This window comes from Drosophila sulfurigaster, chromosome X (genome assembly GCF_023558435.1).
Source record: "Drosophila sulfurigaster albostrigata strain 15112-1811.04 chromosome X, ASM2355843v2, whole genome shotgun sequence".
Classification (NCBI taxonomy): Eukaryota; Metazoa; Arthropoda; class Insecta; order Diptera; family Drosophilidae; genus Drosophila; species Drosophila sulfurigaster.
The window spans coordinates 17,499,044-17,520,916 of NC_084885.1; the positions used below are offsets into that span (position 1 = coordinate 17,499,044).

Genomic DNA, 21,873 nt, shown 5'->3' on the forward strand with positions numbered 1-21,873 from the left:
AAGCTTTTGCTCTGAACTGCGAAACGGTTCGGTGTTGCCACACTGTTGCATGTCATTGCGTTAAAGCGAAGAAAACATTTAACAAATAAATGTAATTTGAATAACATGTCAAAGAAATATAAAAATAATTTTATGTTCATTTTTGTAATGCTATTGAGCAATCGATTGCAGTGGCGTCCTACTTGCCTATCGAATGCGATAATGTGACTATTTTTGGGTGAAATTATATTAAGCAATTCAGCATACGGCCACACTGACTGAGAAAAGTGCTGATAGAAAAGAGAAAACTTCAAGTCGGCTGTTTAAAAATGTGGAAAATCGTGTTAATTGCATTTTTGGCGATAAATCATTGCAATGCCGTGTTGGAGGCCGATGCAAACACGCTGGTATTGCTCGACAATCTAGCTATACGTGAAACACACTCGATTTTCTTTAAATCACTGCAAGGTAACCGGCATCGCACACACACATATGCATAACCTCTGACGTGTACAATTTATATGTGTATTTTCTTTCGCTTAGATCGCGGCTTTAAATTGACTTACAAACTTGCTGATGATTCGGGCTTGTTGCTGTCACGTTATGGTGAATATTTGTACAAGAACGTCATCATCTTTGCACCTAGCGTAGAGGAATTTGGCGGTGATATCAGTGTGGAGCGCTTAGCTCAATTTGTCGATGATGGCGGTAACGTGTTGGTCGCTGGCAGCGAAAAATCCGGCGATGCACTACGTGAATTCGCTTCCGAGTGCGGCTTCGAGTTGGACGAAGAGAATGCCGCTGTTATTGATCATTTGCACTATGATGTCAGTGATGCCGGTGATCACACAACCATCTTGACTTCGGCCCAGAATCTTATCGATGCTGCCAGCGTTGTGGGTCAGAACAATCGCAAATCGGATGCAGCACCACTGTTGTATCGCGGCACTGGGCTCATTGCCGACAAGGAGAATCCGCTGGTGCTCAAACTTCTGACAGCCGAGAGCAGCGCTTACAGCTATAAACCCGACTCCAGTATCTCCGATTATCCACATGCTGTCGGTCGCAACACGCTCTTGATTGCTGCACTCCAAGCACGTAACAATGCTCGGGTTGTGTTCAGCGGCTCACTGCAATTCTTTGCGGATGATGCCTTCACCCAGGCCGTGCAATATGCGCAGAGTGGTGTCTTCCACAAGCAAGCGGGCAATCAGGCGGTAGCCGAAGCCATCAGTCAGTGGGTGTTTGGTGAGAGCGGCCGTTTGCGTGTGGCATCCGTGCAGCACAACAAGGAGGGCGAAAAGAATCCACCAGAGCAAGCTTATACCATCACCGATCCCGTTGTCTATACGATTGCCATCGAGGAACTGGTGTCGGGCAAATGGCAACCATTCCGTGCCAATGACATACAGCTGGAGTTTGTGCGCATCGATCCATTTGTACGCACCTTCCTCAAGCAGACGAAGGGCGGCAGCTACGAGGGCAAATTCAAGATACCCGATGTCTATGGCGTCTATCAATTTAAGGTCGATTACGATCGCGTCGGCTATACGCATTTGTATAGCACCACTCAGGTGTCAGTGCGCCCGTTGGAGCACACACAATACGAACGCTTCATACCGAGTGCGTTCCCCTATTACACAAGCGCCTTCTCCATGATGATTGGACTCTTTGTCTTCTCGTTTGTGTTCCTGCACTTTAAGGATGAGGCTGGTGTCAGTGCTGGTGGAAAGTCCAAGGACGAGAAGAAGACTCAGTAGAACAACAGAAATTCAAGCATATTGCAATAAATGTTCAGTTTGCATGCAATTTATGTAATCAATCATCACAAACAATAATCATTTTGCAACTTGTATTTTACTTTTTTGAGTTTAACGGCGGGTTCGATAACAATGTTCTTAGCTCGATTACATATCGACTGTTGTTGCAAGCAGCTGATTGGATGTAGTGCAGCCCTCATATCCATATTATTTCGTAATATTATTATTATTATTGTTCTCATAAACTGATGCCATTGACAAGCTTTTTTTAGGAAGCTGCAGTTTGCTCTGATAACTGTCAATCTAAATTCGATTGTTAGCAGCTTGCAAACTGCCCGTTATTAGCGAAGAGCAGTCAGTGCAAAATGCAATTGTGTTGGTGCCAAAGTTAAATATTTTTTTTTGTTGCAACTTAGAAAAAGTGTAAACCAAATTGTTGGAAATTTGTATAATTCAGCAAAAAATTTACAACTACGCGCCAAACAATGTCTAAAATTAGTGCTACAAAATCATCGATGCTTACAATATCGATAGTATCGATACTGAGGGGGCGATGCTTTCGCATCACTACGCCATAGTTTATTATGGTGCACAGAGTACGCAATCAATGCTTGCAATTTGCAATATTCGCATACGATGATGATTGGAGCAGCAACAACAACAACAATAACAACACAAACACGTACAGTCGCAGCTGAAAAACGATAACCGTGTAATCCACCCAGTGACGACGGAAATGTCGACGGCAACAACATCGCCATTCACATCACCAACAACACCAGCACAACAGCAACAAACAACAGCAGCAGCAACAACAACAACAACAAGTGGGCCACCAAGCTGGAGCTGCGACACACACAGACGTGCTCGGGAAGCGAAGCAACAGCAACTACAGCTAACGACGTTGCTGGCGGAGCTGCGTCGGGCGACGCATCATTGGTTCCAGACCAAGAGCGATGAGTGCTTCCATCTCGTGGTGCAGACGTGTGTGCGCATCCTGCAGCACGGTCTCCTGCTGCCATCTGCCACCAACGGTGGCACCCAGGTGAGTTCAAACCACGCCTTCTGTTTCTCGAACATTATTGATTACATGAATCACACACAGCCAAACACAGACTGCGATTACTTGTTGAGCAATTCTAATACCCGACAATTCTTTGAGCCTAATGAGGTATATTAGTTTAGTGAACATGTGGGGAAATTCTTTGTTTATTATATTCCTGTGTCATGCCATACAAATTTAAATTGCTTTAGCAAGTATTTCGCAATCGAGTAGATTCTCTTTTGCCACTCTGAGCATTCCTTAATATCGCTCCTTCTCTTTTGCCTGGCAGCGCTTGATCGAGGACTTTGAGTTTCTGCGTGCCACACAGCTGCAGCTGCCACATGGCAGCAACTCGCAGCATGCCCCCACGCAGCTGGTCAGTGTGTTTCTACAGCAATGGGTGACAAGTTGCCTGCAACAACGCTGCCTCACACGTTGTCTCCAAACGCTGGCCGCCGACCGGGAGCTGCTCGATACGTACTATCAGCCGGATGTGGCGCTGTTGCGCCACAGCACACATGCCACAGCGTTGTTTGTGTGCCTCACAGCCGTGCAGCTGGATCAGAGCAGTTTGCTGAGCCAGTTGGAGCCGCTGCAGCGTCGCCAGCGCCATCGACGCACGAGTTCGCAACCGAATTTCAGCAATGTAACACAACGTTTGCAGGTGGTGCAGGAGGAGGAGCTGCTGCCCCAGCACGCACAGAAACAGCCGCAGCAGCAACAACAACAACAGCAACTGTTACTCTTGCGTCGCATCAAGAGTTTGCCCAGTCTGCAGCAGAGCAGCGACCACAGTCCGGACAGCTTGCGTCCACGTTGTCAGACCTACAACAGTCGGCGAGCGCGTTGGACGGAAGCGGAGCGTGAACTCGAGCTGCCGCTGAGCGGCTGCAGCTTGAGCACAGCGAGCAGTGGCCAGTTGACGCCGCGACGCGTCATTCAGTTGATCAACTGTGACGACATCAAGATCTGGACGGATCAAACGAACAATAGCAGCAGCGGCAGCGGCAACAGCAGCGATTGCAACACGATGACGCCAACAGCAACAGGAACAGCTGCTGCCGCAATCAGCAAGCGAGGCAGTCCTTCATTGAATGGCTGGCTGGGCAAGCTGTTTGGCTCGCCGCCGGTTTACACCAGCTGGTATCAGCGTGGTCTTGGCCACGACGATGAGACGAGCAGTGTGCTCGATACTTTTGGTCCGGTGAATGGACGCAAGCTCGACAAGCGGCAGCAGCAATCACTTTTCGAGGGCATCAGCATGCTCGACTATGCCCAGGCGGAAACGGAACAGGAAACGATGACGGCACCGCTTGACATTGTGGGATGTCATCAGGTGTCGGGTGCCAGTTGCAGCAGCTCGACGCCGTGCAGCACTCTGAGCACTAGCGAGAACAACAGCTACAACAGCAAGAGGGACAATCAAAGTTTGGCCGCCTTTCTGCAGATGTCACGCTATGCGCACAACAACACCGAACTGGAGAAGGAGAACGCACACTTTCGCATCTCGGAGGCCTGCATCACGGCCATCGAGCATGTGAAATGGAGTCGTCGTCGTCGCCGGCAACGTCATAACAGCAGCAGCAGCAACAATAGCAGCGGCAGCACCAACAACCAAGGACAAGGCGATACTTTTATCGATGCCGAAACCATCGGTGTGCCATTTGTGGAGCAACAGCATTCGCTGGGCGCGGGCAACAACAACAGCGCCGAGGCAGTTGGTTTGCAGTTGATATCACGCTTCAAGGATCAACAGCTGCCCAAGCTGGGTGATCTCAAGTGGCTGGTGTCCGAACAGGATGCACCGCAGCAGCTGTTGCCGCTGCCCAAGCCATTGCCACAGCAGCAACAGCAACTGCAAGAGGAGTCGGCGTGTTTAACGCGAGGCACACGCACTTGGGCGCCGCCGCGTCAACAGATCATCTTCACGGAGCATCCAGCTCTGAGTCGGACGGAGCTCTTAAAGCGCCAACAGTATCGCTGTGCCGGATGTGGCATGCATGTGGCACGTCAGTATCAGCAGCACTTTCGCTATTGCAACTATTTAGGCAAATATCTGTGCACTGGTTGCCATCGCAATCAAATGTCGGCGATACCCGCCAAGATCCTGCATTCGTGGGACTTTCGCTGCTATGCGGTCAGCTCGTTTGCCTATCGTCTCATCGAGCAGATGTACACGTTTCCCCTCTTCCATGTGCCCGACCTGCAGCCGGAGCTGTATGGCAAGCAAAAGGCGTTGGCTCGCGCTCGCAAGCGGCGTCTGCAGTTGAAGTATGCGCAGGATTTTATCAGCGCATGTCGCTTTGCCACCAGGTGAGTGTCGAGACGATAGTCAGGCGATAGTAACTATCGATAGTGTGCAAAAAAGAGAAGCAACAGTCGCGTTGTTAACCTCTTCCTAAATATATTTTCTCGCTAATCTTGAATCTATTTGCATCTCTCTCTCTCTCACACACATAGGGAGCAAGCGCTCTTTAGTGCGGTGCCGACGCACATTACCAATGAGCCGGACATGTGGTCCATGTGTGATTTTGTCGATGCGCAAAACAACAGCATGCGTCGCTCCATCGAGGAGCTAATTGCACTTAGCGAGCAACACATCAACAACTGTGTGGTGAGTGCAAAAGCGCACTTTATACTCTATGCAGAAGAGAAATCCAATTGAATTTTTATCCACAGCTCTGCACCGGTCGCGCCTTTGTCTGTGAATATTGCAAGAGTCCCAAGCTCATTTATCGCTGGCAGCGAAAAGTCCAGCGTTGTGCTCAGTGCGGCGTCTGTTCCCATTATAAATGCTGGAAGGCTGCCAGCAGTAGCAGTTATCATCGTTGTCAGCGCTGCGATCGATTGCATCAGCGTTCAACAGCCAGTTAGCTACAAGAAAAATAATAACAAAATAACAAGCGATAAATAACGATCCATTTCCATATATTGTATTGTATATAACCTGTATATTACCAAAATTGTTAGCAAATTGTACCTCAAGCGAATGATGGATGATCAATGTTGATTTTATAAATTATACACATATTTATTTTATTACATTCAAAAGTTTGTTTATATTTGCGATCAATGAAAACAAACGCATTTCAAACTGTAAAGATTTTGTGCTACTCAGAACAGCTGATCAGCTGTGCGCTCATATGTAACCGCCAGGGACGGCAAAAATAATGTTCATGTGGTCACATTGCTCACCATCGATTTACTGCGCAATCGACAAAAGTTGTTATCGAAGCGTATGAGCGCATGCTTGCGCTTTTCTGCGATGACACCGTTCTTTAGTATTTATTTTTATTTATTTATATTTAGTATTATTTAGAATTTTTCATAAGTTTATGAGCTTCACAGCTGCTGTTATTCATAATTTATAATTTGCAAGCTAGTACCAGAATTTCCAAGCTCCTTGTATAAGTTGACTGGAAAATTATTACACTTCAAAACGTTCTGCATCCAAAACGTATTTTTGAAAAAAATACCAATGTACCAATCTATGGTTCTCTCTGGTTATTTCGCCTTTGTCCTAAAACAAAGCATTTCAAAAATATAATTTGACAGCCACACTTTGCAGTGCCATTTTGAGCAGCGCAGCAACATTTTAGCTAAAATTAAAAAGTTTTGCAGTTTTTCTTTTTCTTGATGTTCATAAATTCAAATTAAAAAGTATTGACAAAATTTACGTTTTCTTTTTTTTTAACAACAAAACAAATAAAACTTATCGAAAAAAAAAGCAAAAGCGTCGTGCAGCAGCAACAGAACACACCGACCGCCGATGAGGAAGAAGAGGAGAACGCCAGAAATTAAAGAGTAGGTTGGAAAGAAAAATACAAAATTTGCACATTTTTTTTCGCCTTTTTGGCTCTTGTGTCCGAGTTTGAGACACCCCCTTTCCTCTCGCTAACCAGGTGCTTCTCCGCTTGTCTGTTCAACCATCAATCAGCTTGCGGCGAAAGCACTAATCAAAAAGAGGAAAAGACAGTAGTACAATTTATTTTGACAACTCGAAAGGTAAGTCAACAAACAACCGAAATACGAGAGAATCGAATAAATAATGCATTGCAAAATGTGCTGTGTGCGCTAAGTAAATTTTGCCCGCCGCGATGACAAAAGCGACACATTGGTTGCTAACGATGGGTGGGGGTAAAAAGGAATGGGTAGAAGTGTGCTTGATGCGTGCGTGCGTGCGCAAACATGTTTATATATGTATGTATATATATACAAAATGTACATATAAATATACATAAGTGCATGTGTGTGTGTGTGTTGGGACAAAGCGATGCGGCGCATTTCGTTTTAAGCATTTCCGTGCGTTGGAAAAATTATGAAATTGTATACACAAATAATCAGGCGAAAGTGTTTAGAACAATAAGAAAAAAAGATAATATGCGTGTGTTTGTGTGTGTGCAATAAAAATTTGCAAGCTTGTGACCACATACAATATGTACATATGCATGTGTGCGTTGTGTGTTTGCACATACATATATACGTTTTTCGTGTGCATGTGTGTGTGTGCGTATGTGTTTATTTATCGATGTTTCTCCTGTTACCCATTTTTTTCTCTGTAGAAAACCAACAAGGCGGCTGCTGCAACGCAATCGTAATCGTTATCGAGTGTCACCACGATAACATTGAAGGAGAAGAACAAGCTGGGAAAAAATCAATCAATCAATCAATCACCAAATTATATGTGTACTGTTCTTGTATATCGATAAAAAGAAAAACAATAATCATTATATAGGAGAAACACACAGAATACAAAATTAAGATTTGAGTGTGGGGCAAGAAAAGCGAAAAGAAAAACACAACGGCGGCCAGCCGATTGAGCAAGCAACACACACAATTTCAAGGGGCCCAATAAGATGGACATTGAAACAGATCAGTCTATCGAAGCTATGGACACCCAGGATACCCAAGAGGTCGAAATTATTACAAGCGACCTACAACAGCAACAACAACAGCAGCAGCAACAACAGACAAATTCGCCGCCACAATTGCCCAAATTTAAGAATTTAATACATCCACAGTTGCAACCACAACAGCAGCAGCAACAACAACAGCAGCAGCAACAACTCCCCAGTGAGAACGGCAACGTGCCGCCACAACAACTGTTGGCCGAAAGCAGCTCCACATCGTTTGCCAACGAACAAGAAATGCCGATGGACGACGAAACAAAGGAGGATCAGTTTCGCTCCGAAACCGTATTCTCCTACACCGTGGAGAATGTGGGACAGATCAAGCAACAGCATCTGTCGCAGCCCGTCTATGTGCGCATGCTGCCCTGGAAGATAATGGTGATACCCAACGATCGTGCTCTGGGCTTCTTTTTGCAATGCAACGGCGAAAACGATTCGCCCACCTGGTCGTGCAATGCGATTGCCGAGCTGCGCTTGAAGTGCCACAAACCGGATGCACCGCCATTTACACGGGCCAAAATCAAGCATTTATTCTACTCCAAGGAGAACGATTATGGCTATTCAAATTTCATCACATGGCAGGAGCTGCAGGATCCGGACAAATACTATGTGCACAATGGCAGCATTACACTCGAGGTTCACGTGATTGCTGATGCTCCACATGGTGTGCTCTGGGACTCGAAGAAACATACCGGCTATGTGGGTCTCAAGAATCAGGGCGCCACCTGTTATATGAATTCATTGCTGCAGACACTGTACTTCACGAACTCGTTGCGTTTGGCCGTTTATCGCATACCCACCGAAGCCGATGATAGCACCAAATCGGTGGGCCTATCGCTGCAGCGTGTCTTCCATGAGCTGCAGTTCGGTGATCGTCCCGTGGGCACCAAGAAGCTAACCAAATCATTTGGCTGGGAGACACTCGATTCGTTTATGCAGCACGATGTACAGGAATTTTTACGTGTGCTTCTCGATAAGCTCGAGTCGAAGATGAAGGGCACATGCTTGGAGGGCACAATACCGGGACTATTTGAGGGCAAAATGTCATCGTATATCAAGTGCAAGAATGTGGATTATAATAGCACACGCTACGAGACCTTTTACGACATTCAACTCAACATCAAAGATAAGAAGAACATATACGATTCGTTCCAGGATTATGTGGCCTCCGAGACGCTCGAGGGTGACAACAAGTACGATGCCGGTGTCCATGGTCTGCAGGTGAGCCAACGTATAACTCGCTTAGCTGAGAGTTGTGGATGTAATTTCAATTCAATGTTCTCAATACTAATACAAATATTATTTCTTTATGGTGTTTTGTCGTAGGAGGCCAGCAAGGGCGTCATATTCACATCATTCCCGCCCGTGCTGCATTTGCATTTGATGCGTTTCCAATACGATCCAATTACCGACAGCTCGATCAAGTACAACGATCGCTTCGAGTTCTACGAGCAAATCAATCTCGACAGTTATTTGGCCGAACGAGAAAAGACGCCAGCCGACTATGTGCTGCACGCTGTGCTCGTCCACTCCGGCGACAATCATGGCGGTCATTATGTTGTCTTCATCAATCCAAAGGCCGACGGACGTTGGTTCAAATTCGATGATGATGTTGTGTCCAGCTGCCGCAAACAGGAGGCCATCGAACAGAATTATGGCGGCATGGACGATGAGATCTCGTTTCATGCCAAATGCAGCAATGCCTATATGCTCGTCTATATACGTCAATCCGAATTGGATCGTGTGCTCGGCGATATACCCGAAAATGAGATCTCAAGCGATCTTGTCGAACGTCTCGATCTGGAGAAACGCATCGAGATGGCGCGTCGCAAGGAGCGCAGCGAGGCCAACACTTATGTGCCGATCCATGTCATACTCGAGGAGTACTTTGAGTCGCAGCAGAAGCGGCGCCTCTTCGATCTGGAGAAGACACATCAGCGCCCATTCAAGCTGAAGCAGAATCAGACCGTTAACGAGATGGTCGAGATGCTGGTGAAGGCATTTGGTGTGCCACGCGATCGCATGCGCATCTGGAACATGTGCACGGCGCAAACGCAAAAGTTCCTGCACTTTGATTTCGAGGCGGAGGCAACGCGCACCATCGAACAGATACCGACGTCACAGAAGCCATGGGTCATCTTCCTGGAGCTGGCGCCGCCGGATAGCACGGCGCCGCTGCTGCCCTTCAATCCCAAGACCGATGTGCTGCTCTTCCTCAAGTATTACGATGCGCGCAACAAGCGTCTTAATTATATCGGTTGCACACAGCAGCCATTGAATCGTCGTCTCTCCGGATTGGTGCCGGAAGTCAATCGCATACTCGGCTTCGACCCGGACACCGAACTGACCGTGTACGATGAGTATGCCGAGAAGAAGATCCCCAACATAAATGAGCCCATCGAGAGTGTGCTGTATATGCAACAGGATCATTTGCAGGGATCTATATTGATATTTGAGCGTGAGAATGTTGATGTTAAACTGGATTTGCCCACCGTTGAGGATTACTTCTTGGATCTGGTCTATCGCATTGAGATTATATTCAGCGACAAGTGTAATCCCAATGAGCCGGACTTTACGTTGGAGCTGTCGAATCGGTACAATTACGATCAGTTGACCAATGCGGTCGCTGAGCGTCTTAATACCGATCCACAGAAACTGCAGTTCTTTATGTGCATCAGCAACTACAAGGAGACTGCCGGCAATGCGGTGCCCTACACCTACAAGGTGCGTAGACAACATTAAATATAGTTGTTATGAGGATTTTTGCTTAAGTTGTTACATTTCATTCACAGGGTACCATCAAGGATCTGCTGTCGTACTCGAAACAGAGCACGCCGAAGCGTATATTCTATCAGCGTCTGTCGCTAAGCATTCACGAGCTGGACAACAAGAAGCTTTTTAAATGCATTTGGGTCTCGTACGATCTGAAGGATGAGAAGGAACTGGTGCTATATCCAAACAAAAACGATACGGTCAAGGGGCTGCTTGATGAGGCGGCCAAGACGATAACGTTTGCCGAGAATAGCCGCAAGAAGCTGCGTCTGCTCAAAGTGGGCAATCACAAGATTGCGGCCATCTGCAAGGATGACATACTGCTCGATTCGCTGATGAAGACCAACGAATCGATCACAACCACACAAGGCACACAGAAGATCTATCGCATCGAGGAGATCACCGCTGAGGAATCCCAGCTGGCTGAGAATGAATTGCTCATCCCGGTGGCGCATTTTAGCAAAGAGCTCTATAATTCATTCGGTGTGCCGTTCCTAACGAAGGCGCGTCACGGCGAGCCATATGGTGCACTGAAGCAGCGCATCCAGAAGCGTCTCAATGTCCCAGACAAGGAATGGGAAAATTACAAGTTCGCTGTCATCACCATGGGGCATACCATCGATGTCAACGATAATACGCCCATCGATCTGGAGGTGTATCGCACATGGTCGGGCGGCCAGTTGCCGTTTTTTGGACTGGATCATATTAATAAGTCGCGCAAGCGCAGCTCATTGAATTTCTCCGAGAAGGCTATAAAAATCTACAATTAAACACTACAAACAAAAGCAGAGGAAAAGAAGCGGATAACAACAACAGCAGTAACACGAGCAACACAAACACAAACAACAATAGCAACAAAAAATGAAATATATTATAATTATATATGTATATTACAACTATATTCAACATGGATCGTACTGTGTATGTATTGTATGTGTATGAATGTCAGTGCGTCTATGTCAGAATGTATTTGTGTGCGTATGAGTCTCCGTTCATCTTCTCTCTCTTTCTCGAGACGTGGCAAGGATGTGTTTGTGCGGATTAGGCAAGGGCGAAGGTTACGGCAGCGACAACAAAGCAAGCTTCCAACAACAGATAACGACTCACTATTAGATTAATAACTTCCACTTGTAATTTATATATATACACATATATATATCTATATGTATGAGGAATAGCATGAAAAAGGGACACGCAGCAGAAAAGCGAAAGCATGAAGCTTTATAAATTTTCAATTCATTGTTTACAACTTTGAAATAGATTTTAGTTATGATACTTTTTACTGTTAACAATTGAAAAAGAGTAATATTTTGAAAACTATGAAATTTTAAATGCGTTCTTTAGTTATTACAATTTTTGAGGTCGATTTAATTTCATATATTTTTTCTCAAAAACTTTTTTTTATTAATTACAAAATTAGTTAGTAGATCATGTAAATTGGGCATTCTCCTCGGAGAGCCTTTGAAAAGTCGTAACCACGTTAATGAATTCAATGTCAAGAACTAATTTCCATCGTATTTGTGTTTAAAATTGTTTTATTTTATTTTTTTAGTTAAATATAATTATGCGTTGTCACCGAATGTTGCAAACCGACGAACGAGAGAGACACATACGCATAAATACAATCCACAAAAATGCTGTTAAACGATAAAACAATTATATTTATATCAAAAAATTAAAGAAAAACAAAAAACATTTCAAAAGAAACTCCAATAACTCCTAGAGTGTGAGTTGACACACGATGTAGAAAGAGATGGACAGCGAGCGAGTGAAAGAGATAGCAGCAGCAGATGAGGAAATATATTATATATAAATATATAAATAAATACATAGATGTTTAATGTTTAAAGCAACAACTACAGCAACAACAACAAAAAGAAAAGAGGGAATTAAGAAGCGAAAAGAATGTTTAAAAAGGAGAAAAGCAAAAATCTTGTATAACAAAAACATAAAGAGAGAAATCTAAATTAAAAACAAACAAAAAACAAGAAAGAAAACAATACAAAGAGCAAGAGAAAGAAAAGAAAAACAAACGATTTGTTTCAAACAAGAATTATTTGTGATTTTAATACATGAAATGATATATAATGATAATGCTAATGTAAACGTTAATGCAGAAATGACTACTTATAATATAAACACTAATTAATAATAATATTAATCATAAAATATAAAAAATAAAGAAAACAAAACAAAAAACAGAAACGACAACATTTAAATTAACATTTAGTGCTTTTACTTTGTTAACTTTAGCGAAAATTTGAAGAAAAGTCTAACAAAACGAAAAAAAAACTGTTGAGCAGAGAAAGCAAATAAGAAACAGGAAATATTTTAACACACTACATAAAGAACTAAATAATTTTATGCATATATATGTACTTATACACTTGCAGATGTATACATATATGTGTATATATATATACAGAATATGCTATTATTATTTACGCAGAAAATAATTTAAATTATTTATGTGTAAAAAAAAGAAACAAAGAAATAAAATACCAATACAATTTCAAAAAAAAAACCTTAATGTGTAATTTTCAAGATGTGTTAGCCATTATTTAAATAACATTTTATTAACAAAAATCAAGAGAAATATTCTATGTCCTAAAGAAGAAATCTTTTCAATTCTTCCTCACATCATTCAATACTTTGATTTTCCATTCAGCTTAATATTGTCCTATAGAATAAATCTGTTCCAATTCTCTTCATTGAGGACTCCTCATATCATTCAATATTTTGATTTTCCATTAAATTTGAGTTTTTGTTAAAGCAGATTTTGATAAGTTCTTGCTTCATTTAGTCGATACCAAACCATTTTGTAATTAGCTGAGATTTCACCTTAAATCAATGTTCCCGATTGTCCATATGTCACATTAATTATACAGCTATTGTTCTACATAAAAGCGTATATGGAATTGATATGGTCAAATTATTAAAGAGCTTGCAATTTATTTACTATTAAAAAAGGACATACAACTAAATAGAGTAGTGTAGGATTAGAATTTGCGCCGCTTGAGCAGCTCGGGTCGCCAATTAACTGGATGCGTCTCCTCGCTGGCCTCGTCATCCTCCTTGTACACCTTGATCGTCTTGTCCGCTTCGGCGGTGATGAGTCGGGTGCCCGACTGATCGAAGCACATGGCAAAGATGCCCGCCTCGCTGTCCATGGAGCCGGGCTGGACGGGCGCCTGAAAGCGCTGGAAATTGTAACCGGTGCGCCAATCCCAGAAGAACATGGTGCCATTGTCGCCTCCCGATGCCAGGACACCATCCGTATTGGCAGCCATGCAATTCACGATTGCCGTGTGTCCCGAGATGTTTTGCACAAAATTGCCCTCGGGACAGCGCCATTGCTTGATATTATCGGGCGAGGCGGACGCAAACATATACAACGATGGATGCAATACGATGCTGCGCACCGATTTCTTGTGATTCGTCAACGTGCACAGACTTTTGCCTGCTGCCAAATCCCACAGACGCACCGTCGAGTCATGTGAACCGGTGATAATCTGTGGCTTTGTCGCCTGGGCCACAACGCTGGCCACGGTGTTCGTGTGTCCAGTCAGTGTGTGCACATTGGCCTTGGTGCGCATGTCCCAGATGCGTGCTGTGGAATCGCGACCCGATGTGGCCAACACATCGATGGTGGGATGCAGCGCCAGCGAATAGACCGCCGACAAATGACCGTGATAGTGTCGTATCACTTTGTTGTACTCGAGATCCCAGCATTTGACCTGACGATCCTCGCCGCAACTGAACAGATACGGATGCTTGGAGCTGACAGCGACGCCGCGCACAGTGCTCACATGGCCGGTGAGGGATAGCTTCAGTTTGCCGCTGGCCAGATCCCAGATTTTGATGACACGATCGCCGGCACCGGTGGCAAACCATTCGTTGCCCGGCTCCACGGCAATGCAACGCACCCAGCCCAAATGGCCGGAGATGACGCGTGACAATTTCCAGGGTGCATGCCACTTGGGCTTTGGTATGCTAGGCGCTTTCTTTGGTATCAGTTGTACGTTGCTGTTCGCGCTGCCGGCGCCGCTATTGCCGGGCATTGAGGCACGCACCAGCGATGTGCTGTTGATGCTGTTGGGCTTCTCCTTGCCACCGGCACCAACGCCGCCCCGTGCATATCGCACCAGACTGTTGCCTGCACCTCCTTCGGCGGCGGTCATGCTTAGATCGGCGGCATCGCCGATGGCAGCCAAAGGACGTTCCGGATCGCCGTTTTGTAGTGACAGCTTCTTGGCATCCAGAGCCTTATTGGCGCGATCCAATACCACACCGTAAATGTCGCGTGCCTTGATTGAGCGACGCACCTTCTCTCTGTGTGAAATATTGTTTAAACGTTTGCCCAGTTTTTTTTGTTGGTTTGTTGTTTTACGCTACTTACAAGTGGTCATCAAAGTCGGGCAGGTTGCCTTGGTTGGAGACGAAGAGATCGTGAGTGCGTTTTAGCGAACGAAATATTAGCGTATGTACGCTATGCTTTTGTACATCTTCCATTCTGTTGTTGCTGTTTTAATTCTTATTCAACTACGAAATTGTTTATTTCTAACGCGAAAGTAAATGCGGCTTGCTGATGCTACTTCTTCTGTTTATTTTGCCATTCGCCTTGGCGCACCGACACTGTTTTGCTAGTCACACAGCCCAACAACATTCTTCGATTGGCGCCATCAAATTTCGATAACTTTTTGTTTGTTTTCATTTTTGTACACACTCATACCATACGCAACTATATTTTCTTTTGCTGATTTTAGTGGCATTTACATTTGTTACGTCACAAATGACGAAGCGAAGTTATCGCTATCACTGTTATCGACCCCCATAGACCAATGAAATGCAACCCCACAAAATAACAAACATTCTTATTTCATTTTCTGAAGCAAATATTTTTGTTTTTGTTTATTCTTAGTTAGCGGGAACCGGTGATCCTGAAGCTGCATTACTCGATGATAGAGATGAGGACGTGGGCGACACAGACGCCGATGATGCGCCGCCGCCTGCAGCATGCGAATTTTCCTGTGCCGACGGCGACGGTCTCGTGTTGAAGAACTGTTTGATCTACAATCACGGAAAAGTAAATATAAACATACAGAAGAGGCGACTAGAGTGCTTACAATTCGCTTAATGTAGTTGCACGAAGTATCGTTATCCGAACTGGACACAACGTTGTCCACTCGATATGGTGGCGAGACGGTGACTTCATTTAAGATTTGTATATTCTGTCCCTGCCAGGAGACTTCATTGTACTGCAATTCAAACATAAAATCAATTTATAACTACGTTATCGATAACACAAAAGCAGAGGTGGGTGCAACTAACCCCAAGCTGTTTGGCTATCGCTCTATAGAGCTCTTGTGCTTCTGGACTAACTTCGGCATTTTTGGACTTGAGAAAATCCTGTCGCCTCTCAACTGTTTTGCGTAGCCGCATTTTAACCTGTAGTAGAAATTTTATTTGAATTAGATTTATGTGTCGGATTAATTTGAAAATGTGTGACATGGAGTTTACCTGTTCCAGATTGAGCTTTTGCGGATCATCAATGAAATTGCCATTGCATTCCTTAATCACTTGCACGTTGCTGCACAGCGATAAATTCATCACATAAACATCACTAAGCTCTTCGGACGTCTTCGAGTGGCATTCTGTTTGTGGGAGAAGTAGGGTAGGAGAGGGAGGCAAAAGAAAAGAAAGGCGCAAAAGAGCACACGAAGGATATCGATAACGATGTAAGGTCACAATCGATAAGCAATCAGAACTTATATAAACAAAAATAATAAAATAATGATAAGTGAACAACAAACTTTCACTTTGAGCTGTTCCTTATTGGCGTTGATTTGTTTTGTTTTTTTGCAAAAAAGGATACTCAATATTAGCATTTTTGTGTTGTGATCGAAGGCGAGCACCTCGCCTTCGACTTCGTCCTTAAAACAGGTCGTGCATAGCACTGTGGATCCGATGCTGAAGCAATCGTTGACTGCATTTACAACGGCGGCGGAGGCAGCGGCCATTTTTAATTGTTGTTGTTGTCGCTGCAACTTGAACTTCTCTCCACAGTTGTGTGTGTATGTTTAATATATTATATATATAATATATTTTATTTGATGGATGGATCGAAGTATGCTTTCTAGTTGTTGTTGCTGCTGCTGTCGTCTTCGTCGTTGTTGATTCTGCTGTTGTTGTAGTGATTGACCCTTATTGTTGCTTGCCGCTTTGTAATTGTTTACACAACTGTTTGATGTTCACGTATTTTGATGTTGTAGCTGTTGTTGTTGCTCTTCTTCGCCTGCAAAGTGCACCAAATTCGTTTTTTTGTGTTTATAACAACATCTGTTTTTAACTTTTGTGATTTGATTTGATTCTTATTATTATTTATTTAATGTGTGTTGCACTTCTTCCTTGCCGCGGATAATTCGCTTTCACATTCGGTCGGAGTCGCCTCTTTTTCTTTTTTCTGCGCCTCTCTTTCTCTCTCGCTCTCACTGTGTGTTTTCTTTCTATCCCACACACACACACTCACGCACACACTCACACACTACGCTAATAATCGTGTTTCTTGCTTGTGTCCGTCGACTACGTGTTTTTTTTTGCTTTTTTTTTTTTTGCCAGAAATGTTATCGCGTGCTTTTTGCCCTTAAAATTGTTGAAACGGTCTGCCCAGCAGCGCAAGCGTATAAATGGCTGTAAAATGCGTATTTACTTGTTTCACAATTGAGAAGTGTTCAGCTAACAAAAAAAAAATAATATGCTGCGTACGAAAAATTTATTGGTCAACACACGAAACAACAGCCCAAAAGGAGGGCACAAAATGAAATCGCAGTGTTGCATATGGCTGCTAAGCATACCACTTTTACTACTACAAAAAAAACAACAGGGCTGCACAACACTTGGCGCGCGCGTGCCGCATATCGATAACACGCTATCGAAACTATAACTACTGTAGTTGACAGCCAACAATAAACAGCCGGCTGCCTAAACAACAAACTTAGCGCCAAAAATAAAATATAATTAACAAAATAAAAAAATATATATTTCAAAAATAGCAGCCATGGTCGATGCCAGCAAATTGCAGCAGCAGCAGCGCAAACCCAGCGCCGACACATTTCTGCCCCTCAGCCGAGTGCGCACTATCATGAAGAGCTCCATGGACACCGGTTTAATTACCAACGAGGTGCTTTTCCTTATGACCAAGTGCACGGAGCTGTTTGTGCAGCATTTGGCCCGTGAGGCATACACGGCTACAAGTGGCGAAACCTTGAAGTACGAGCACTTGTCGCAGCTGGTCAACAAGAGCAAGAATCTGGAGTTCTTGCTGCAAATTGTGCCGGAAAAAATACGTGTCCACGAGTTCCAGGAGATGTTGCGACTGAATCGCGCCAGCGGCAGTGATGAAGATGACGACGACGATGAGTCCGGCTCCGAGTCTGAATCGGAGGCAGAGTAAAGCGGATCAAGCAGCAACAAAACAAAAAATTCTAGACTTTAAGATCAGATTAATACCGAATATTGTAAAATATCACATAAGAAATTAAGTTTTCTTTAATCATATTTGTCTGTCTGTTTATCCTAATCTCTAAGCTGCACATCCATTTATTTAACTCATATTCATATATTAGCAATCAACTTAAATGAGTTTTATGAAATCGTTTAGCATTCCTTTGCAACTAAATTTTGACACTCAACGTTTTTTTTTGCAGATAATAGTAAGAATATATCTGCATAACTCTTAAGTAATGTATCTCTTTTTGCAAACTAGTATCCTTATGCTCTAACTTAATTGGAAATCAATTGTAACTGCAGTCCGGGGTGTTTTACAGTCGAGCACACTCGATTGCATCTTGCTTTCTAAGATATATCGTCATCATTGTATGCAAATTAAAAGAAGTCGTATGGCTAGATTTCACCACACTCTAAGTACAGCTATTAAATCATATCTATGTGACCGCCAGCTTGGAGCAAGGTGAAAGATGACGCTGCCAAATTGAAGTGGCCTGATAAAAGCACAACAGCAAACAGCAAACCACTGGCAATGTCAATAGATCCCCTTCAATACCACCAATACACAACACAACACACACACACAATCAGATATTCAGTATTTAGAGTAAATATTTAATTGCACTGTTGTAGAATAAAGCAAAACAAAAAAAAAAAGATAGATAGTACATAGACTAATATGATGTTCATGTGGATTAGATCTTGAGGCCGACGCCTGGATAGCCCTTGGCATTGAGGCCAGTCACCTTGTAAGTGGTGCCAGCTGGAGCCGGTTGACCGAACTTGGCCGCGGTGGTCACATACAGAATGTCCAGATTGGGTCCTCCAAAGGCCACCGAAGTGATCTGCTTGGTGGGCAGCTTGATCTCCAGCAACACTTTGCCAGTGCTAACGAAATCAAATTTGATGGAGAATTCCATAAGTACTTGCTATCGAAAGCGGAATAATGTTCGATTGTAACTTACCTTGGGTTCACCTTGAAGATGGTGGCACCATTGAAGGTGGCCACATAGATGTTACCCTCGGTGTCAATGGTCATGCCATCGGGCAGCAAATGATCCTTGGGACTGGTTTTGCGCAAATTGAAAATCACCTTGGGATTGCTAGCGACGCCCGTCTCAAAGTTGTAATCGTAGGACTTGACCTCGTAGTCGGTGGTATCAATGTAGTAGAATTTCTTAGCCTTCTCATCCCAGGCCAGACCGTTCGAGATGCCCACATCGCTCTTCACCAGCGACACATTACCGCCGGCCACCCAGCGATAGAGTTCGCCATGACGATGCTCGAATTCATCGCCCACATAGCGCATGGTGCCGCCAAAGAAACGACCCTGGGGATCGGTCTTGGCATCGTTCAAACGATTCTCCTTAAACTCCGGCTGCACCTCGAACAGAGTGCGCACCACCTTAGCCTTGGGCGAGACACCATCCCATTGCACAATGACCGTGCGACGCTCGCAGCCAACGGCGAATTCCTGCGAGTTGCCAGCGATGGGCAGCACAAATCCGGCAAAGGATTCACCCTCGATCTGGGTGCGATAGACCTTGTTCTGGGCGTAATCGTAGCGCAACAAGACGCCAGCCTCCAAGTCCACATAGTATAGACTCTGACGGGCCTCGTCCCAGTGTGGACCTTCGCCAAGGGCGGCATACGAGTCGGGCAGTGGCTCCACTTTGTACGACATCTGCGCCCAAAACAAAAACAAAAAAAAGAAAAAGAAAGAAATCAAAATAAAATTCACGTTAGCAATATTTAAAACACTTGCTCTTGAAGCATTCAAATTACCGTTGCACGGCACAGTGCTGCCAATGCAATCAAAGTGATTGTTATTGTGTGCATTTTTCAAGCTTTAACTGGACACTGAATTGTTGGCTAGCAATGCAGCTTGTATTTATCAAAAAATACAAATAAACGAACTAACAAAAAAAACAGCAACTTGTAAATGCTGAATTCGAGTTTTTATTGTTATTGTGCTGTGTGTGTGAGCTTAACGCAAATCCCGACTCACTGCTGCCAGCCATTTGTCAGCTGCTGCTACTGATGCTGTTGCTGCTGTGACGTCATACCCTTCACCTGCACGTAATTGCTTTGCATTGTCTTTTGTTTGTTGTTGTTGTTATTGCTCTCGCTGCTATTGAACTTTTAAAGCGCGACTTGCCGACCGCAAGCCTGTGCTCGAAAAGCTCGCTGCTCTGACACTCGCTCATTTAGTTCCACGGATCAAAGATGGCGGCACAAAGGATGCGAGAGCACAACTCAACACTGCCTGTCGTGGTGGGTAATTTCGACACTCAAACACAAGCTGCCTTTACAGTGGTTCAAAATGCGAGAGATCGCGTTTTAATTAATTTGCGGTTGGCATTTGAGAAATCTTTTAATTGCCCCATTGAATTAAGTTGGTATGTGTGCACACTTGTCAATATTAAGCTCAAGGGTAATTCGCGGTGAAACTTATTAAGTGGAGTTCGTTTTAGAAAATGCCACTCAACAAAAAAAAAAAGGGCCTGACTTTTAATGATTGAAAATTTTTATACATTTTTACATATTTTTGCACTGAAAACTTATTAAAGGGCCTTATTAAATGGCCTGACTTTCAATTATAGTTGACATTTTTTATTATTTCTCTCAAAGTTTTTTTTTTTTTAACTTTTTACACTGAAACTAGCAAAGCGTATTAATTGAAATTAACTGTCACTCATAATAAAAAAAAATGAGACTGACTTTCAGTAGTTGACACTGTTGTTTCTTTTAGCACTCAAACTAGCAGGACTACGAGCTTACCTTCAAGGATATGTGAGTAAGAGATTGAGATACAGAGAATGTGGACCAAATAAGGACACTGCGCGTACAAACTATGTGTGCGAACTGAAGTATTTGCCGGCAGCTAGGAATCTTTATATAGTCGACAGCAGCCGGTGTTTGCTTGCTGTATATACAAGCATACATTCAAGTGTAAATTGATAAGCCTGAAGGCAGATAAGACGCTACTACATCTGTGAGCACATATAGTAATAATCATGTATAAAGCCAAATGGAAAAATAACTGAAGATCGGCAGCTCGTTCTCAACATTCTAGAATATAAATTATCGTAATCAATGTATTTCGTATGTACTATACAACTACAGTTGTCAACTTTAAAGTGGTTTGCTAGGAGTGGGCGTGGAATTGTGATTGCCACTCGCCAATATTCACTGTACTGCAAATGCAAGTCAGAAAACAAACATAAAATAAACATCAATAATGCACCGCGTTCGACTCGGAGATACCCGGTACTTACATTTTACAAAATCAAAGCAAATATACATAAGTTGGCGTGTAGAATACACGCATACGCAATGAGTTATAGCTTATCACACGAACGGACAGACAGACAGCAGGATTGACTTATTTTTAACTGATTAAAATTCGCATATAGATATATAAAATCCCCATCTTATATTGTGGTATACCTTTTTAAAGTTTGAGTTCAGGGTAGAAAACGGCAATTTTATTATTATATTTTTGTTTTAATTTTTGCTGTGTGGGCAGCTCTGATAAGAGCGAAATGCGCTTATAACAACTAACAGTTATAACAATTTAGTTTGGCGCATTATACTGCAGTTATCTGCGCTTTCCGGTCCGAACAATGCGATAAATTGTCCACCACGCGCTGTTTGCGCCCCGCAAATGCATTTCGACCCACTGTGCAGAGTGCTCAAAACTAAAGGATGCTGAATCAGTGGACATCAGTAAACGATTATTTGCAATTATTTATGGGAACGCCCTTTGCCCTTTTGTTTTTTTTTGCTTGTTCTTTTTTTGGACATGCTATAGCTTAAGAATAAAGAGCGAGGGGGTGATAATTTAGTCTGTGCTCCTTATCGCCGAATACTTTATGGGTTTTGTTGTTGCAATTCCAAA

General features: G+C 43.6%; 7 protein-coding genes across 9 annotated transcripts; 4 read left to right on the forward strand and 3 right to left on the reverse strand.

Moving 5' to 3' along the window:
- Window positions 1-235: 235 nt before the first annotated feature.
- LOC133849018 (dolichyl-diphosphooligosaccharide--protein glycosyltransferase 48 kDa subunit) lies at window positions 236-1,817 on the forward strand. Its single transcript, XM_062284832.1, has 2 exons — window positions 236-447; window positions 523-1,817. Exons 1-2 carry the CDS (start codon window positions 309-311, stop codon window positions 1,737-1,739), a joined length of 1,356 nt encoding a protein of 451 aa, XP_062140816.1. The 5' UTR covers window positions 236-308; the 3' UTR covers window positions 1,740-1,817.
- A 485-nt stretch (window positions 1,818-2,302) lies between these two features.
- On the forward strand, window positions 2,303-5,835 carry LOC133847868 (run domain Beclin-1-interacting and cysteine-rich domain-containing protein). The gene is made up of 4 exons (XM_062283139.1): window positions 2,303-2,784; window positions 3,074-5,097; window positions 5,245-5,398; window positions 5,464-5,835. The coding sequence occupies exons 1-4, from the start codon at window positions 2,476-2,478 to the stop codon at window positions 5,656-5,658; spliced, it is 2,682 nt and encodes an 893-aa protein (XP_062139123.1). The 5' UTR covers window positions 2,303-2,475; the 3' UTR covers window positions 5,659-5,835.
- A 503-nt stretch (window positions 5,836-6,338) lies between these two features.
- On the forward strand, window positions 6,339-12,779 carry LOC133849580 (ubiquitin carboxyl-terminal hydrolase 7). Of its 2 annotated transcripts, none has more exons than XM_062285758.1 (4): window positions 6,339-6,588; window positions 7,347-8,915; window positions 9,021-10,418; window positions 10,487-12,779. In XM_062285758.1, the coding sequence occupies exons 2-4, from the start codon at window positions 7,641-7,643 to the stop codon at window positions 11,234-11,236; spliced, it is 3,423 nt and encodes a 1,140-aa protein (XP_062141742.1). In that variant the 5' UTR covers window positions 6,339-6,588; window positions 7,347-7,640; the 3' UTR covers window positions 11,237-12,779. The 2 variants fall into 2 exon arrangements, with proteins under 2 accessions (XP_062141742.1, XP_062141743.1); XM_062285759.1 differs by lacking the exon at window positions 6,339-6,588 and adding an exon at window positions 6,613-6,789.
- Window positions 12,780-13,384: 605 nt separating this feature from the next.
- LOC133849582 (pleiotropic regulator 1) lies at window positions 13,385-15,154 on the reverse strand. The gene is made up of 2 exons (XM_062285761.1): window positions 14,866-15,154; window positions 13,385-14,798 (listed from the first exon to the last, which is right to left on the reverse strand). The coding sequence occupies exons 1-2, from the start codon at window positions 14,976-14,978 to the stop codon at window positions 13,466-13,468; spliced, it is 1,446 nt and encodes a 481-aa protein (XP_062141745.1). The 5' UTR covers window positions 14,979-15,154; the 3' UTR covers window positions 13,385-13,465.
- Window positions 15,155-15,364: 210 nt separating this feature from the next.
- Window positions 15,365-17,317, reverse strand: LOC133849586 (LSM12 homolog A). The gene is made up of 6 exons (XM_062285766.1): window positions 17,176-17,317; window positions 16,342-16,761; window positions 15,987-16,120; window positions 15,798-15,914; window positions 15,593-15,724; window positions 15,365-15,536 (listed from the first exon to the last, which is right to left on the reverse strand). The coding sequence occupies exons 2-6, from the start codon at window positions 16,484-16,486 to the stop codon at window positions 15,384-15,386; spliced, it is 681 nt and encodes a 226-aa protein (XP_062141750.1). The 5' UTR covers window positions 16,487-16,761; window positions 17,176-17,317; the 3' UTR covers window positions 15,365-15,383.
- Window positions 17,318-17,383: 66 nt separating this feature from the next.
- On the forward strand, window positions 17,384-18,689 carry LOC133849587 (chromatin accessibility complex 16kD protein). Its single transcript, XM_062285767.1, has one exon. The coding sequence runs from the start codon at window positions 17,524-17,526 to the stop codon at window positions 17,917-17,919; it is 396 nt and encodes a 131-aa protein (XP_062141751.1). The 5' UTR covers window positions 17,384-17,523; the 3' UTR covers window positions 17,920-18,689.
- LOC133849583 (regucalcin) lies at window positions 18,567-20,888 on the reverse strand. 2 transcript variants are annotated; one of them, XM_062285762.1, is made up of 3 exons: window positions 20,754-20,888; window positions 18,938-19,656; window positions 18,567-18,860 (listed from the first exon to the last, which is right to left on the reverse strand). In XM_062285762.1, exons 2-3 carry the CDS (start codon window positions 19,654-19,656, stop codon window positions 18,668-18,670), a joined length of 912 nt encoding a protein of 303 aa, XP_062141746.1. In that variant the 5' UTR covers window positions 20,754-20,888; the 3' UTR covers window positions 18,567-18,667. The 2 variants fall into 2 exon arrangements, with proteins under 2 accessions (XP_062141746.1, XP_062141747.1); XM_062285763.1 differs by lacking the exon at window positions 20,754-20,888 and adding an exon at window positions 19,758-19,893.
- Window positions 20,889-21,873: the final 985 nt, after the last annotated feature.

Excerpts from the sequence above, each read along its gene's own strand:
- LOC133849018 (XM_062284832.1), top strand. The coding sequence starts at position 309 with ATGTGGAAAATCGTGTTAATTGCATTTTTGGCGATAAATCATTGCAAT. Across the intron at positions 448-522 it reads TTTCTTTAAATCACTGCAAG|ATCGCGGCTTTAAATTGACT; the intron begins GTAACCGGCATC and ends TCTTTCGCTTAG.
- LOC133847868 (XM_062283139.1), top strand. The coding sequence starts at position 2,476 with ATGTCGACGGCAACAACATCGCCATTCACATCACCAACAACACCAGCA. Across the intron at positions 2,785-3,073 it reads CCACCAACGGTGGCACCCAG|CGCTTGATCGAGGACTTTGA; the intron begins GTGAGTTCAAAC and ends TTTGCCTGGCAG. Across the intron at positions 5,098-5,244 it reads GCATGTCGCTTTGCCACCAG|GGAGCAAGCGCTCTTTAGTG; the intron begins GTGAGTGTCGAG and ends TCACACACATAG.
- LOC133849580 (XM_062285758.1), top strand. The coding sequence starts at position 7,641 with ATGGACATTGAAACAGATCAGTCTATCGAAGCTATGGACACCCAGGAT. Across the intron at positions 8,916-9,020 it reads CCGGTGTCCATGGTCTGCAG|GAGGCCAGCAAGGGCGTCAT; the intron begins GTGAGCCAACGT and ends GTTTTGTCGTAG. Across the intron at positions 10,419-10,486 it reads CGGTGCCCTACACCTACAAG|GGTACCATCAAGGATCTGCT; the intron begins GTGCGTAGACAA and ends TTTCATTCACAG.
- LOC133849582 (XM_062285761.1), bottom strand. The coding sequence starts at position 14,978 with ATGGAAGATGTACAAAAGCATAGCGTACATACGCTAATATTTCGTTCG. Across the intron at positions 14,799-14,865 it reads CCCGACTTTGATGACCACTT|AGAGAAGGTGCGTCGCTCAA; the intron begins GTAAGTAGCGTA and ends TATTTCACACAG.
- LOC133849586 (XM_062285766.1), bottom strand. The coding sequence starts at position 16,486 with ATGGCCGCTGCCTCCGCCGCCGTTGTAAATGCAGTCAACGATTGCTTC. Across the intron at positions 16,121-16,341 it reads CACAAAAATGCTAATATTGA|AATGCCACTCGAAGACGTCC; the intron begins GTATCCTTTTTT and ends TCCCACAAACAG. Across the intron at positions 15,725-15,797 it reads CGATAGCCAAACAGCTTGGG|TACAATGAAGTCTCCTGGCA; the intron begins GTTAGTTGCACC and ends TTTGAATTGCAG.
- LOC133849587 (XM_062285767.1), top strand. The coding sequence starts at position 17,524 with ATGGTCGATGCCAGCAAATTGCAGCAGCAGCAGCGCAAACCCAGCGCC.
- LOC133849583 (XM_062285763.1), bottom strand. The coding sequence starts at position 19,811 with ATGCACACAATAACAATCACTTTGATTGCATTGGCAGCACTGTGCCGT. Across the intron at positions 19,657-19,757 it reads CAGCACTGTGCCGTGCAACG|ATGTCGTACAAAGTGGAGCC; the intron begins GTAATTTGAATG and ends TTTTGGGCGCAG. Across the intron at positions 18,861-18,937 it reads ATCTTCAAGGTGAACCCAAG|CACTGGCAAAGTGTTGCTGG; the intron begins GTAAGTTACAAT and ends TGATTTCGTTAG.